The sequence below is a fragment of the Alosa alosa genome, chromosome 3, assembly GCF_017589495.1.
Source record: "Alosa alosa isolate M-15738 ecotype Scorff River chromosome 3, AALO_Geno_1.1, whole genome shotgun sequence".
In the NCBI taxonomy this organism is placed as follows: domain Eukaryota; kingdom Metazoa; phylum Chordata; class Actinopteri; order Clupeiformes; family Clupeidae; genus Alosa; species Alosa alosa.
Window position 1 is genome coordinate 27313243 of NC_063191.1, and position 16436 is coordinate 27329678.

Genomic DNA, 16436 nt, shown 5'->3' on the forward strand with positions numbered 1-16436 from the left:
CGACAGCAATGGCAGGAGCTGGATGATCCGGGGAAGTCCTGGAAACACACACACACACAGTTGAAACGAAGCAGCAGTACAGTCAAGGGCTAGGCTGTGATTAGTAGAAAGAAAGAGGCAGGTCAAGATTACGGGGCTGGAGATCAAAGAAGTAGTCCCGGCGGGTCTGGGTTCACAGGCAAAAGAAATGAGGTAGTTTTCCAAGACAGGCAGGTAACTGGTCTTGGGTTTGCAGGCGATCTGACAAGTGTGGACTGAAAAGCAAGGCTTTATATACGGGCATGATGAGTGGTGAATGCAGTGCAGCTGGTATTGTAAAAGTAAACGGGTGAGGCAGAGCAGAGCAGGAACAGGTGGAGGTCATCAGACTTTAATCAGCGTGTTACCAGGCAGAGAGAGAGCTCATGACAGAACCCTAAGGGGCGACCCCAGAAGTCCCCAAAAAAGAGTGACCCTGCGCGAGGGGAGGCGGAGGGAGCAGTGGAGGGCTAGAATTCCTCCGGGGGTCAGTGAACATCCCCCATCCTCGGGGAGGGAGCTGGAGGGTAGGTGTGGACAGAAAGGCGGGACAGGTACGGGAGACAGGGTCAGGCACAGGACAGGAAGCCGAGGGCGGGGCGGTTAGGGACCCCTCTGGGGTGGCCCCTCACAGTTGCAGGTTGATCAGGATGCAGGCGGTGGAAGTGGTGATGAGTGTCAGGTCCACAATCCAGACTGGCTGGCACCCAGGTTCTCTCCTCAGGCCATAGCCCTCCCAGTCGGCCGAGATACTGGAGGCCCCTACCTCGCCGTCTGGACCCGAAGCAGGCGTCGAGCAGTGTACACCAGCCCACCGTCCCAGCGAGGCGGGGAGGAGGGAGGAGGAAGGCGCGGCGAGGGGACCAGCGGGCTTTCATCGTCGGCTTGACTTCCAAACATGGAAAGTAGGGTGCACCCTCATGGAGGTTGGCAACTGGAGCCGGACTGCGGTTGGGCTGATGACCCTCTGGATAGGGAACGGGCCGAGAATCGAGGTGCCAGTTTCACTGCCCGATTCCACCAAGCAGTGGGAGATCCTTGGCTGACAGCCACACCTTCTGGCCAACACGGTGGCGGGTGCGGCGATCTTAGGCGGTTAGCCCCAGTGGCATAGCTGACAGCTGACTTGAGTAGCGTGGCACGACCTTGTGACCAGGAATGTGACAAACAGCGCGGGCATAGGCGAGGCAGGCGGGCAGGACACATCTCCCCTCCTGGCTGGGGAACAGGGGGCTGGTACCACACACACACTGGAAGGTGACATACCAGTGGCAGAGCAGGTGAGGGAGTTGTGAGCATACTCTATCCACGTCAGTTGTTGTGCCCAAGCCTGGGGTTTTCGAAACCATGCACCCAGCGCCTTCTCCAGCTCCTGGTTTGCCCGCTCGGATTGACCATTGGACTGGGGGGGTGGAACCCAGAGGTGAGACTCACTGTGGCCCCTAGAAGACAGCAGAACTCCTTCCAGAATGTGGAGGTGAATTGCGGACCTCGGTCAGAACAACATCCCTGGGCAGCCCGGTGTAGGCGGAAGACATGATCAAGAACAGCCTGGGCAGTCTCTGGCAGATGGCAGTTTAGGGAGGGAATGAAGTGTGCCATCTTGCTGAACGGTCAACCACAGTGAGAATGACCGTCATCCCACCTGATGGTGGGAGGCCAGTTACTAAAGTCCAAGGAGGCGTGGGACCAGGAGTCGTGTGGGCACAGGCAAGGGCTGGAGTAAACCAGCCGGGGCAGTGGAGGACTTGTTCTGATTGCAGGTGGGGCAGGCACTTGGACGAATTCTCGGACATCCCTTCTCAAAGCAGACCACCAGAAGCTGGGCAAGGAGATGGCAGGTCTTGTCTTGGAGCCCGGTGGCAGGCAAGGCGGGAGTTGTGTCCCCACTGTATGACCCGGGACCTCAAATTCTCTGGGACAAAGAGACGACCCGTCTGGGCATGCACTGGGACTGGGATGGTCACGGAGGGCCTCCTGAATTTCCTCCCTCGATATCCCAGGTCAGGGCAGCTTCTGGCCTTGAGGATGGGGCAGAATTGATGCAGGTTCCTGGGAAGGGCGTCATCCTTATGAAACCAGCGGGAGAAGGCGTCCGGCAGTGTTCCGGAACCTGGGCGGTATGACAGGGTGAAGTTGAATCTGGTGAAAAAACAAGGCCCAGCGGGACTGTCTGGGGAGTTAAGACGTTTGGCGTTCGCGGATGTATTCCGAGTTTTGTGATCGGTCCAGACCAGGAACGGAACTGTGGACCCCTCCAGCCAGTGGCGCCACTCCTCCAGGCAAGCTTGACTGCCAACAGCTCGCGGTCTCCAACATCATAATTGCGCTCTGCAGGTGAAAGCGGGCGAGAGAAAAAATGCACAGGGGGTGCAACTTGTTGTCCTCCTCTGCCCGTTGAGAGGCATGGCCCCGACTCCCCACGTCCTGAAGGCGTCCACCTCGACAGCGCAGCACTGCCGGGTCTGAATCCGCATCTGGAGGATAGGGGCAGTGGTGAACCGGGCCTTGAGGGTATGAAAGGCTGTGTTGGCCTCTGGGGTCCAGGAAAAGGGGTGTTTGATGCTGGTCAGAGCTGTGAGGGAGCGGGCGACGAGCTGTAGTTCCGATGAATCTCCGGTAGAAATTGGCAAACCCAGGAATTGCTGCAACTTCTTCCTATTCCCGGAACTGGCCAGGAAGGTAACTGCCGAGACCGGCGGGGTCCATCTGGATATTGCCTTCAGCGACAATGTATCCCAGGAACGACACAGTCTGAGCGTGGAACTAAGCATTTCTCCGCTTTGACATAAAGGGAGTTCTCAGGAGCCATTGAAGAACCAGCTGGACATGACGAGTGTGTTGGGACAGAGTTCTGGGAAAATTAAGATGTCGGCCAGGTACACGAAGGCAATTTATTCAGCATGTCCCGCACACATCATTCACCAGCGCATGGAATACCGGCTGGGGCGTTGGAGGGCCAAATGGCATTACCAGGTACTCATAATGGCCGGTGTGGGTGTTGAATGCAGTCTTCCACTCGTCACCCTCCCTTTACCTCGGACTAGGTGGTAAGCATTTCTAAGGTCCAGTTTGGTGAAAATAGTGGATCCCTGGAGCAACTCAAAAGCAGAGGGTGAGTAAAAAAGGCAGAGGGTACCGGTTCTTCACTGTGACATCGTTCAGACCTCGATAATCAATGCAGGGGCGAAGAGAACCATCTTTCTTTCCCACAAAGAAGAACCCGGCACCAGCTGGCGAGGAAGACGGGCGGATGAGTCCAGCTGCCAGGGAGTCCCTGATGTAAACCTCCATAGTTTTTCTTTCAGGAGGGGATAGTGAGTAGAGGTGACCTTTGGGTGGAGCAGTCCCAGGGAGGAGATCAATGGCACAGTCGTTTCGGACGGTGTGGGGCAGAGATGTGGCTTTGGTCTTGTTGAACGCCTCTCGGAGGCCATGGTAACATTCAGGGACATTAGAAATGTGGGGGGCAGTGCTGGGGGTACGGAGCCGGGGGGGCAGCGAGGCAGCACGCAAACAGGTCAGGTGGCAGGCATTTCCCCACTCTTTCACAGTTCCGGAGGCCCAATCCAGTGAGGGTTGTGAGACGGAGGCAAAGTAGCCCAGGATTAGGGGGTTGGCCTGGGGAGCTGAGCAGGTGGAAGCGGATGGTCTCTTGGTGGTTTCTGACACCATCATTGAGATGGGGGCTGTGATGCTGGTAACTGTGCCAGTGCGCGGGACGTCCAGGGCCGGGCTGGAACAGGAGTGGACAAGCGATGGTTTTCCAAGCCCAGCTGACGAGCAAGTCCTGTGTCAATAATGTTTGCTTCTGCGCCAGAGTCCACCAGGGCTGCCAGGGTGTGGGTGGAATCAGACAGGTAAAGACAGACTTGGATGAGGGTTTACGGCTGATGGAGGGCGGAATGTTCATTGAGCTCATCCCGTTCCTCCTACATCTGGTGAGCTCCGCCTTTGCTGGACAGGTGGCGACTTCGATGACCATCACCACCACAGTACAGGCACAAGTTGGAGGTGATGCGTCGCTGGCCTGCAGGGGTTAGGAGGCGGCGATCTCCATCGGTTCAGACTGGTCCGGCTGGTTAGGCGGTGTGGCAGGTGCGACAGAAGGGCAGTTGGGACACTCCCGTGTGCTGGTGGATGGACTCTGGCCCTCTCTCGCGGCGGCGGACCTGGATCCTGCGGGTCGTCGCGGACAGCCAGAGCAATGGCTTCATCAAGAGTGGGGGTTGATCATGGGAAACCAGCTCGTCCTTTTTGTAGTCCGCCAGGCTGTGGAGGAAGGCATCCACCAATGCTTCCATGTTCCAGGAGCTCCCGACTTGCCACAGTTAGGAAGTCAGTGGAGTAATCCCGCAACAGTCCTTCTGCCTTTGGCGAATACTCATCAGGGTCGAGATGCCTGGCTGTGGTGGATTCCAAATCGAATACCTTGAGCATCTCCTCTGCGAATAGGTTGAAGGTTGCACATGCTGGGGTCTGGCCGAATTCGCCGTTCCCCAGAGTCGAGCTTCGACCCGTCAGGTGAGTGATCACGTAACCGACCCTCGCCCCTTCAGTGGCAAAAGTCCTGGGTTGCAGGGTAAACTGGACCACGGCAGCTCGTCAGGAACGCCTCGCCTGGGTTGGTCGCCGCTGAACCGCTCTGGGTTGCCGATCCTGGGTTCTGGGGCTCCGCAGCCACGGCAGTGGACTGGGCAGGAGACTTCGGGTGCTGGAGCGGGTGAGAAGTTGAATGATCATTGCAAGTTGTTGCTGTTGCTGCTGGAACTGCTGAAGCTGTTGGTAAGCGGCTTGAAGTAGGGAGGCAGTGTCAGCAGTGTTGCGGTTGCCTCTCTCAGTCTCTTCCAGGCGTTGCATGGCGGTGGGTGGTTCTGGTTCGCCGGTTTCCATGCTGGTTCGACCGTGCGCTGGGGTCCATGTTTGGTCAGATCGTACTGTCAGACACCAAACAGGGCGAGGACCACAAAAAGCGTCGTTAGAATGTTTATTTAAGGGTTGGGGGTTACAGGGGTTTCAGGGTTCGGAGTTCCAAGAGTCTGCGGTGTGTGTGTTCCCCAATAGCCGAGCAGCAATGGCAGGAGCTGGATGATCCGGGAAGTCCTGGGGAAACACACACAACAGCAATTGAAACGAAGCAGCAGTACAGTCAAGGGCTAGGCTGTATTCATAGAAGAGAGACGAAGGCAGGTCAAGATTACGGGGCTGGAGATCAAAGAAGTAGTCGGGTCTGGGTTCACAGGCAAAAAAGTAAGAGTCGTTTTCCAAGACAGGCAGGTAACTGGTGCGGGTTTGCAGACGATCTGACAAGTGTGGACTGAAAAGCAAGGCTTTATATACGGGCATGATGAGTGGTGAATGCAGTGCAGCTGGTAGGTAAACGAGGGTGAGGCAGAGCAGAGCAGGAACAGGTGGAGGTCATCAGACTTTTAATCAGCTGGCGTGTTACCAGGCAGAGAGAGCTCATGACAATTAAAGGGGCCTGTCCACGGAGGAGGCGCTTTTAGGTTAAGCAGAGGTTTTGCTTCGTCTTGGCCGGCGTCCAAACGAATCCTGTAAACGCACTGCCGAAACCGCGCTTTTCTGAAACCTGGTCCCAGAGTGGAGAAATCTGAAACCGTAGCCGTTTGAGTTCGTTTTTAACAAGCGAAACCAAGCACATCCTGCTTGTGTATCGATGATGTCATCGCCACACCTCAGCTGCCCTGGACTTGCACTTATAGTATTGCCTAACAATACTAGTTTTCATACATGACATTACCTACGATTACACTCCGTTAAGATAAATATCACAACTGATGCTGCGCAGCGCCGATAGCTTATGACTTGGTGGACTGAACACTGTTTTTCCCGGTGTTTTTTTTATGCATTCTAGCTACCGTCAGTGACGCGAGAGAACTTATTAGGAAAGTGCGGTGTAAGTTTAGGCTACATTAATTTGTGCGTAGTGCCAGTGTCATTCATTTATTTTACATGTCTTACAACATATATTATACATGCATTCACAGTCGAGTGAAATCAGATATAAGCATACAAAGGCGCTTAGAACTCACGTTAAGCCGATGGTAGCACACTGAATCGCGAATGCCGCACGATTTGATGCAGGCAAAAGTATTGACTGTTACTAACGAAGGGTTTTATAGCAATATTATAAATGTGGCGACAGAATAGCCTAGAACTTGGGTAACGTTAAGCCTTGCGTTTAGTAGCCTAATTGCGGTGATAGCCAAAACTAATGTGAATCACGGACTATCCTACAACCAAAGAAAGTAAAGGTGATTAGTAGGCCTACCTGCGTTAGCCAAATAAAGGACGGGACTGCACCCTTCACAAACCGTAAAATAAAGTTTATTAGTTTTACAGTTGGCTACAGTTGACAGTTCACCATCAGTCCACACAAACAATTCTGGTTTCCTTGCACTAGCCATTTCGCCGTAGCCTATTCTGTCTGTTTTTATTGCGCAAGTTTTGCAAGTTTTGGTGAATTTCTGTAAAGACACAGTGCCACCTATAGGCCTGGGGTATGAAGTAACGTGTTGAGTCGTGTTGAGATGGATCCGTTTGGACGCAAATATTCTTGATACGGTTCCAGGGAAGACGGAGGAAAAAAAGATCGGTTTGGTACGTGTGGACTAGGCCAAAGTCTCCCCCAACAAATAGATACTCATTACCGCTACACCAGCTATAGTAGTAGACAACTTGTCAAGGAAGGACACTCTATCCGTTGCTTTTGTAGGGGCATAAACACAAATGAAAGTGAAAACATGATTTTCATACAAAACCCTGACTTTAAATAGTCTGCCTTGTATAACCTCCACAAATTCATGGGAAGTTGGAGTAAAACCCTTTGCAAATAAAATCGTAACACCACCACTGACAGAAGTATTATGGCTTAAAAGAGAGAGCCCATCCCACTCTAATGCCCAATCAGCCGCGTTCGCGGTGTCGCTATGCATCTTCTGCAGTAAGACAAGGCACTTTATACGGCAGTGGTTTTCAAAGTGGGGGCCGTGGGGGGTGCCAGGGGGGCCTCAGCAAGTTGGATGGAAAAATAAAAGCAAAAAATAAATACATTTGAAAAATACAATGCCATTATAATAATTTGTTGCATATCTGAATATTATATTTTCCATGATAATAACTGGGAATAATAGTAGAGTGATAGCTCTCATATAGCAGAAAGCCCCAAATGCAATTTTTACACACTGTATGCTCCATCGCGAAGTGCTTGTGGCTAAAATAATTATTAGGATTAGCTAATAAATGTATTTTTACATTTGCTGTAGTATTGTCGATGGGTTAAGTAACACATCAAGGGGGTCCTTGGCCAGAACCTAGTGGTATTTGGGGGGCCTTGTCGTGGAAAAGTTTGGGAACCCCTGTTATACGGAACAGCTCATAAAGTTCAGCCCTCTTCAATGAGTCTCTTGCCCCGTTTATGTTCAGGGAAGCCATACAAACCACACCCATAAATAAAGACAAAAAGAAAAAAGGAAACTTATGCATATACCTAAACATTGTAAAATTGCGCTTATTTACTGGTGTCACCCAAAAGAACATTTAACTTTGTGATGAACTTTTTCAAGTGGTAACACTCTTGCCTTGTGACAAGACCTTCGGAAATGAACAATTTTGCTTTATTGCTCTACATCAGGGAAATATTTATCAATCAGAAGCTTTTTAACATGCTTCGTTTGAGACAGAAAATTCTTAACGTCATCCACAGTATATGACTGATAAGCAAAACCACTCAAACGCATACTGCAACTGATACTGCAGTCAGAATCAAACTCGCTTTCTGATTCATTCGTCACTTCACTTTGACGTCTCCTCTTATTTTGTCGGGGTCGGGGAACTTTAAACGTCGGGCCTACTTCCTCCGCCTCCATTTGGGAACTTTCGTCTTCCGCATCATTATCATCAGTCTGATCCGCATGTAATGCGCTGTTTTGGGAGGTGATATTATCATTGCTACGAGATATGTCAGGTTCAATTTGGCCATTATCTTTCCCTGCCAAATCTACAGGACTGTTATGAGGCTGGGTAGTCTCTAGCTGAGGCACCGTACCCTCTCCCTCTGCTTGACAACCCTCTGCAACTTCCCACACCTTGTCGCTGGCTTGTCGCTAGCGTTACCCAGCCCAGGTCCACCGGTAGTGGGCTCATCTCTTTTTTGGGGACAGGCCCGCACCAGCAATGGGGAATTGGTCAATATTGCTGTCTTCCTAATGGGTGACACCAGTTTGCCATAGCGGGAGAGAGTTTCTTTAAGAACATCGTCCTTAATGAATGGCGGGATATTAGAAAGGATCACTTTCTTAGGAGGAGATGATGAAGGAAAAACTGTGGTGAAAGTGCCGTCGATTACAACACTACGTTCAACGACAGCGTTAACCAGGTCTACCGAAGCCAAAAACAAAACAACCGCACTGTTCATTCGAGCAGCAGAAACTATTTTATTGTGGCCAATGATTTCACCTATAGCTAAACTACAATCTTTGATGCTGGCATTGGCTGTAATTTTAATGCCATGTCGCCGCGTTAAAGATTCAAACTTCTCTTTACTTGAGGCTGCCATGCTCCCAGCACAGCAAAAGTGCCTCGGTAAGAGAGGAAATTACCAAACCCCACCAAAAACCCCTAAGTTGTTCCAATGCCTTCAACAAACACAATAACCATAAACATAGAAAAGAAGATAAAGAAAGAGAAAAGAAAAAGAGTAAAGGATCAGAGTAGCTGGCACAGCGGCCACACACAGCACTCACTCACACGCTTAAGCTCTGCCCACTCGCTCGCATGCACACAGAGAGAGAGAGAGAGAGAAACAGAAAGAGCACATGGACGTTTGTGTGACTAATAGTGGGGTACAGTACATCAGGCATAAAGATGGCTCTCCCTCCCCTCCTGAGCAGAACTCTATGTTTCTTTTTTGTAATAATTTTAGATGAAAAAACTGCAGTGACACTAAATGACCAAATGCAAATGTACATGCTCAGGTTTCTGCCACTCAAACATGGCTGATGACCAGTTCCCCGAGGGATTCCAGTTCGACACGGACGACCTGAACTTCCCCACAGAGAACCTGTGTTTCGTGGGCCTCATGTCCATGATTGACCCTCCTCGCGCCGCCGTACCTGACGCTGTGGGCAAATGCAGGAGTGCCGGCATCAAGGTGCATTTTCAATTTTTTAAGTGTTTTTTTTTTTGTGTGTTTTTTTATTATTATTTTAGTTCCACACACCAGCAGGTCCAAATTAAATGATGATATACAATAATTATCACTTATATATTGCACATTATAGGTAAAGCAATGCTCGTTTTATACAGCACATTTCATAGCACAAAGCACAGAGGCAGTTCAGTGTGCTTTACATATAACAGAAAGAAGAACAGATAAAAAAGAAGAGAAATATAGTAACATGCCTCACTACAAACACCTACAACACCTGGTAGCACAACATCTACAACACCTGGTAGTACAACATGTACAACACCTGGTAGTACAACATCTACAACACCTAGTAGTACAACACCTGGTAGTACAACACCTACAACACCTGGTAGTACAACACCTGGTAGCACAACATCTACAACACCTGGTAGTAGAACATCTACAACACCTGGTAGTACAACACCTGGTAGCACAACATCTACAACACCTGGTAGTAGAACATCGACAACACCTGGTAGTACAACACCTGGTAGCACAACATCTACAACACCTGGTAGTACAACATCTACAACACCTGGTAGTACAACACCTGGTAGTACAACACCTGGTAGTACAACATCTACAACACCTGGTAGCACAACATCTACAACACCTGGTAGTACAACACCTGGTAGCACAACATCTACAACACCTGGTAGCACAACATCTACAACACCTGGTAGTACAACATCTACAACACCTGGTAGTACAACATCTACAACACCTGGTAGTACAACACCTGGTAGTACAACATCTACAACACCTGGTAGTACAACATCTACAACACCTGGTAGTACAACATCTGGTAGTACAACATCTACAACACCTGGTAGTACAACATCTACAACACCAACACCTGGTAGTACAACATCTGGTAGTACAACATCCTGGTAGTACAACACCTGGTAGTACAACATCTACAACAAGTACAACACCTGGTAGCACAACATCTACAACACCTGGTAGTACAACATCTGGTAGTACAACATCTACAACACCTGGTAGTACAACATCTACAACACCTGGTAGTACAACACCTGGTAGTACAACATCTACAACACCTGGTAGTACATCTACAACACCTGGTAGTACAACACCTGGTAGTACAACATCTACAACACCTGGTAGCACAACATCTACAACACCTGGTAGTACAACATCTACAACACCTGGTAGTACAACATCTGGTAGTACAACATCTACAACACCTGGTAGTACAACACCTGGTAGTACAACATCTACAACACCTGGTAGTACAACATCTACAACACCTGGTAGTACAACATCTACAACACCTGGTAGTACAACACCTGGTAGCACAACATCTACAACATCTGGTAGCACAACATCTACAACACCTGGTAGTACAACATCTACAACACCTGGTAGTACAACACCTGGTAGCACAACATCTACAACACCTGGTAGCACAACATCTACAACATCTGGTAGTACAACATCTACAACACCTGGTAGTACAACACCTGGTAGTACAACACCTGGTAGCACAACATCTACAACATCTGGTAGTACAACATCTACAACACCTGGTAGTATGACTTACTTATAGAACAAGTATTATTTGCTCCTGTTTCATATGTCTCGTGCTCTTCTCATTAGGTCATCATGGTGACGGGAGATCATCCAATCACTGCTAAGGCCATCGCCAAGGGAGTAGGCATTATCTCAGAAGGCAATGAAACTGTGGAGGACATCGCAGCGCGGCTCAACATTCCTGTTGATGAAGTTAACCCCAGGTATCCTGCTGTTACACACAACACTATCATTTTTGTCAGTAAAGGGGAAAGCATCTTAGCCATTATGCCATTATGTTACACTTCATATTTCTTAATGTGTGTGTGCATTGCTGAAGCTGTATTTATTTGTAGTATCATGGCAAACAGTTACAATTTCGAAAAATAAGAAAGGATGAGCTTCAAACTTTGCACATTAGAGATTGGTAGAGCAGTAACAGTGTATGGATTTTATCTTTTCATTGTGGCATATTCTTTTGAACCACCACCTCTGTGTGAGATGTGTATCTTGGTACAGTTTATTTTAATTGTGTATCTTGGTACAGTTTTTTTAATTGGATGTCTTGGTACCGTTTTTTTAATTATGTATCTTGGTACAGTTTTTTTTAATTGTGTATCTTGGTACAGTTTTTTTTATTGTGTATCTTGGTACAGTTTTTTTTATTATGCTAATGCTATGCTATTTATTTGGTTTTTATAACTCTTATGCAGTGTATTGTCTTGTAGTGGTGTTATCTCTATCTTTAAGCATTGATTCAGATAGTCATTGCAGAGAATGTCAACATATACCAGTCAGTTTAAGCTGTTGATTTGGTGCAAGAAGCTAACCTTACCATATAATACCACTGTTTGTCTGGAAGTGTGAATATTTTGGTAAAGTTTAAATTGTCGTTAACCAAGCCTACTGTTTCCCCCCAGGGACGCCAAGGCGTGCGTGGTGCATGGCGGGGACCTGAAGGACATGGACTGCGAGAAGCTGGACGACATCCTGAAGTACCACACCGAAATCGTCTTCGCCAGGACCTCGCCCCAGCAGAAGCTCATCATAGTGGAGGGCTGCCAACGCCAGGTGAGGGGTCATATAAGGAATGTGCTGCATCTTACATCTTACACCTGGGCTACACCAGGTGCACACCTGAAGCGCTCCAGTTGTGTAGCATGACAATTATTTTAGAACACTGGTCTAATTTTTTTTTTTAAATGTACGCGGCGCTATCATGTATGGTGTAGCCAGTTCCATTGATTATAGTGGAAACGAATTGTTGCGGCAGACGCAACGCTAACGGAACGCTTCAGTTACTTGCCCGGTGTACCCTCCCTGTTACTCTTAAGTGGTGACTTGTGGATGTAGCGCTTTGTGGCTGTTGTGGAGTATTTATATTTTATCGAGGCAATAGTGATGTATTAAGGACAATTGTTTGTGTATCTATTAAGGCCTTTTTATGCATTTGTTTACAATCTAGAGGGTCCAAAATGTAGCCATACTCTGCTGTACTGTATAGCACTGTATATAGTATCTTTGACATCAAAAGCAGTTAATGGAGATGCAATTACAATTGCAAACATGAAGTCTATAGATCTCTCTACTAATAGATTGCCTTAGTTCACCTTTTAGCCAATTCCTCAATAATTCGTAGGTCCACTAGCTAAATTTGCTCAATTTTTGCCCTTGAACGACCCTTGAAAAGTGATTTATTTTACATAGTGTACCTAAAGTAGGTCAGCTGTCAAACTGGGAGAGCATTTGTAGAGACAGGCCTTTGAATAATGTTGAAGTTCAGCCCCAGGGGTTGATTAACACGGCATTGTTGGACACTACAGGGAGCCATCGTGGCAGTGACAGGTGACGGTGTGAACGACTCGCCAGCCCTTAAGAAGGCAGACATCGGCGTTGCTATGGGCATTTCTGGCTCTGACGTATCCAAGCAAGCCGCCGACATGATTCTCCTGGATGACAACTTTGCTTCCATTGTCACCGGAGTGGAGGAAGGTGGGTGTTAAAACATTTTAAACATATTCACTGTACTACAAGGAAGACGCAGTATTTGTATGCATGTGAGGTAATAATACTGTGTTTTCCCTTAAGAATACTTTACGGCACCTATTACAAAAGCAATGTGTTAAAAACAACACAAACTGTGTTGTCCCTATCTGGACATAGAGAAGTGTTAAAAACAAACACAATTTGTGTTAACACATTAAGAGTTAATTTAAGAGTGTAGCATTTTGTTAAATAACTCCAAATAACTCCAAAGGAGAAGTGTAAGTGTCTGTTGTCCGATTCCATAGTACTCCAAGACTGTCAGCAGAAATGGGATAGTAATATTGATATATTGATGCTTACCCTATAGGCCGCCTGATTTTCGACAACCTGAAGAAGTCCATCGCCTACACACTGACCAGCAACATCCCAGAGATCACCCCATTCCTCTTCTTCATCATCGCTAACATCCCCTTACCCCTCGGCACGGTCACCATCTTGTGCATTGACCTGGGCACTGACATGGTAAGGGACGAAGATATTTTGCTTTACATGTCTTAGACGATAGCACAGCAAGGTGCTATCTGCAGGACTCATCCTTAGAGTATAAAACAAATGAAGAAGGCACAACAATCGTGGAAAACAGTGGATGTTCTTACACTTTGATCTTAACTAAACCGTACAACAGTGAACACTGGCCGTGTAATTTTCATCAGTGATCAGTTTTTACTTTTACGTACTTTTATCCGCATCCGTAATCGTATCTTTTATTCAGGCATATCAGCGCTACCTAAAGCACTATGTTCATTCTGATTTCCTCCTCCAGGTCCCCGCTATCTCTCTGGCCTATGAGGCTGCGGAGAGTGACATCATGAAGAGGCAGCCTAGGAACCCCAAGACGGATAAACTGGTGAACGAGAGGCTGATCAGCATAGCCTATGGCCAGATTGGTAAGGACACGAGATGAAAGACAAAAAAGACAGTACATCTACATTTACGTTTTTTCATTTAGCAGAAGCTTTTATCCAAAGTGACTTACACATGCCAATTATATTACAAGGGCCATTATCCCCGGAGCAACTCAGGGTCAAGTGCATTGCTCAAGGGCACAGCAGTGGAAGCCGGGTATTGAACCCACAACTTTTCAGACTATTGCAAGCCCAGCTCCTTAGCCACTATACGCTACCACCGCCCCAGTAGGCCTATAGTGTAGGATCACAATTGTATCATAATGTAGCAGTGGACCAAATGTTGTAATAGTGTCATTTTTTCGCCTCTTGGGCAATCTTGCCCCTAGTAAGCAACAGTTTGCCTAGATCAGCCTACACAATCTTACTATATTTATTCTTATAAATCTTATTATCTATTTATTGCCTTTAATTGAGTCTAGATAGAGCTAGCTTGGCTAAATAAACTGGCTACGGTCAAATGGATAGTAATATGAGGTTAGCCCAGAAACTATGACTGGTTTGTAGGGGTAGAAAACAACAGATATTGTATGACTCAGTGAAGAGCAGCTAGCAGTTATAAATGAATGGAATGCAATTCTTGTTGCCAACTGAGAGACTCTACGTAGATACGACTGTTGATAGAGAAAACTGGTGCATCACTATCACTGCTTTTGTGTTTTCTTCCAGGTATGATCCAAGCTTTGGCAGGATTCTTCACCTACTTTGTCATTCTTGCTGAAAACGGCTTCCTGCCCGCAACATTACTGGGCATCCGTGTCAATTGGGATGATAAACACTGCAATGACCTGCAGGACAGCTATGGCCAGCAGTGGGTAAGCTGTCCCACAGTAACTCACTGTGTTAAAAGTCCTACTGTTTATAGGGTTTTTTATATGATTGGCAATGACAATTTACAGTTTGATAGTCTTTGGTGTACTTTGCATGATAGTAGTGTTGTTGTTTAATGTGTGTTTTGCCTTTTGTTGTTGTTGTTGTTGTTGTTGTTTAGACCTATGAGCAGAGGAAGATAGTGGAGTTCACCTGCCACACTGCCTTCTTTGCCAGCATTGTGATAGTGCAGTGGGCTGACCTGATCATCTGCAAAACCCGGAGGAACTCTGTCTTCCAGCAGGGCATGAGGTATGGCCCACAGACCATGATGCCAGACCACGGTCACCTTGGCCTGTCAAGCGTGTGCTTCTTATAAACTCAAAACAAAAGATCTGTAAACAGTAACAATCTCAGTAATGACTCACTCCATTCAGTTCAGATGCTACAAATAACCACTTTACTTTGAGGTTCATCCCACAAGACTAAGAAAATTAGATTCTTATTTGATATGTGGTATGTTGATACATGTATATTATGTGAGCTTGTATGTTTGTGAGACATGACACTGAGCGATGTCTCTGCTCTGCTTCAGGAATAAGATCCTGATCTTCGGCCTGTTTGAGGAGACGGCCCTGGCAGCCTTCCTCTCGTACTGTCCCGGCATGGGCATTGCCCTCAGGATGTACCCACTCAAGTAAGAGAAGAGTAGAGAAGAGTAGACTAATGTGTTACATTATAAAGCCTTCATGAAAACATCACTCTGCAAACAAGTATGAAGAAGTCTGTTTCCATTTTCAGTGTTTTGACCTCATGATTTGTGTAGTTTACCTAAAATTAACGATTCCTACTGTATCAAAAAGCACAGTTATGCACTTATATTGAGTATGATACTGTATATAACATGTAGATTTTTTTTTCTATTCCAAATCAATCAGTCAAGCCAGAGACCTTTGTACAAACTTTCCTGCATTTAGCATCAACGTTTTGGATTTCCTGGTGATTTATCTTCATGCCTCTTTGTGCTTGTAGGATCAACTGGTGGTTCTGCGCTCTCCCCTACTCCCTGCTCATCTTCATCTATGACGAGATCAGGAAACTCATCCTCAGACGGAACCCAGGAGGTGAGAACCTGTTCCTTTTTTTCCGCAACAGCTTATTTACATTTACTAATTTGGCAGATGTGTTTCCAAAGTGACTTACAGCAAGTGAATAACATGTCAGCTATTTGCAGTTAACATACAGTGAATGATGGAAGAGTACTTGATGAAAGTAATTGAGCTCTTTCTTTTTGCAGGTTGGGTGGAGAGAGAGACATACTATTAAAGTTAATGTTATCATTTTGTTGTATGGTAGATATGCTGCTTTGACACTTAACCTCTGTACTGTACATTTGGAAGTGTTTACATAGGGAGTGCTTGGCACTTACTCATACAAACACACATACAGTATGCTCACTCTCTCACTCACCCTTTCTAACTCTCTCATTCTCTCTCTTTCTTTCTGTATTTCTTTCTTTCTCTCTCTCATTCTCTCTCTCTTTCTTTCTCACACACAGTTCTCAGACACTATTCTCATGCAGGCCTGTCTTTACAGATTAAGATTGTGGATGTGTGTTGTACCTTTTGGTTTTAAGCAGTACAGCATTTTTATATGTGTTTTTAACAGTATACTACAAATAAACTCACATCATCCATCATCTATGAACACCTGGTGTGGTTATTGGAATGGCCATAAAGACTTCCTGTTGTGTACCAGAAGCTCTAAGATTGAACAGTACCCACCTCATAGAATTACAGTACAAATGCATGCTTTCTTTAGTAGTGAAACATCCAATGACTTTCAGAGGAAAAGCATAGAATAACATCACTTTAATTGCTAATGTGCAGACTGTATTCAGTGGTTGGTTAGTA

At 46.8% G+C, this 16436-nt stretch overlaps 1 protein-coding gene across 1 annotated transcript in view; it reads left to right on the top strand.

The window, feature by feature from the left end:
• Positions 1-16230, top strand: part of atp1a1b (ATPase Na+/K+ transporting subunit alpha 1b) — a 35709-nt gene extending 19479 nt beyond the window's left edge. Inside the window, exons 12-22 of the mRNA XM_048239335.1 lie at positions 9015-9190; positions 10850-10986; positions 11683-11833; positions 12586-12754; positions 13116-13270; positions 13572-13695; positions 14383-14528; positions 14705-14835; positions 15119-15220; positions 15556-15647; positions 15821-16230. Coding sequence (XP_048095292.1) covers positions 9015-9190; positions 10850-10986; positions 11683-11833; positions 12586-12754; positions 13116-13270; positions 13572-13695; positions 14383-14528; positions 14705-14835; positions 15119-15220; positions 15556-15647; positions 15821-15849 — 1412 coding nt within the window. The 3' untranslated portion in view covers positions 15850-16230. The remainder of the gene's footprint in view (positions 1-9014; positions 9191-10849; positions 10987-11682; positions 11834-12585; positions 12755-13115; positions 13271-13571; positions 13696-14382; positions 14529-14704; positions 14836-15118; positions 15221-15555; positions 15648-15820) is intronic.
• Positions 16231-16436: the final 206 nt, after the last annotated feature.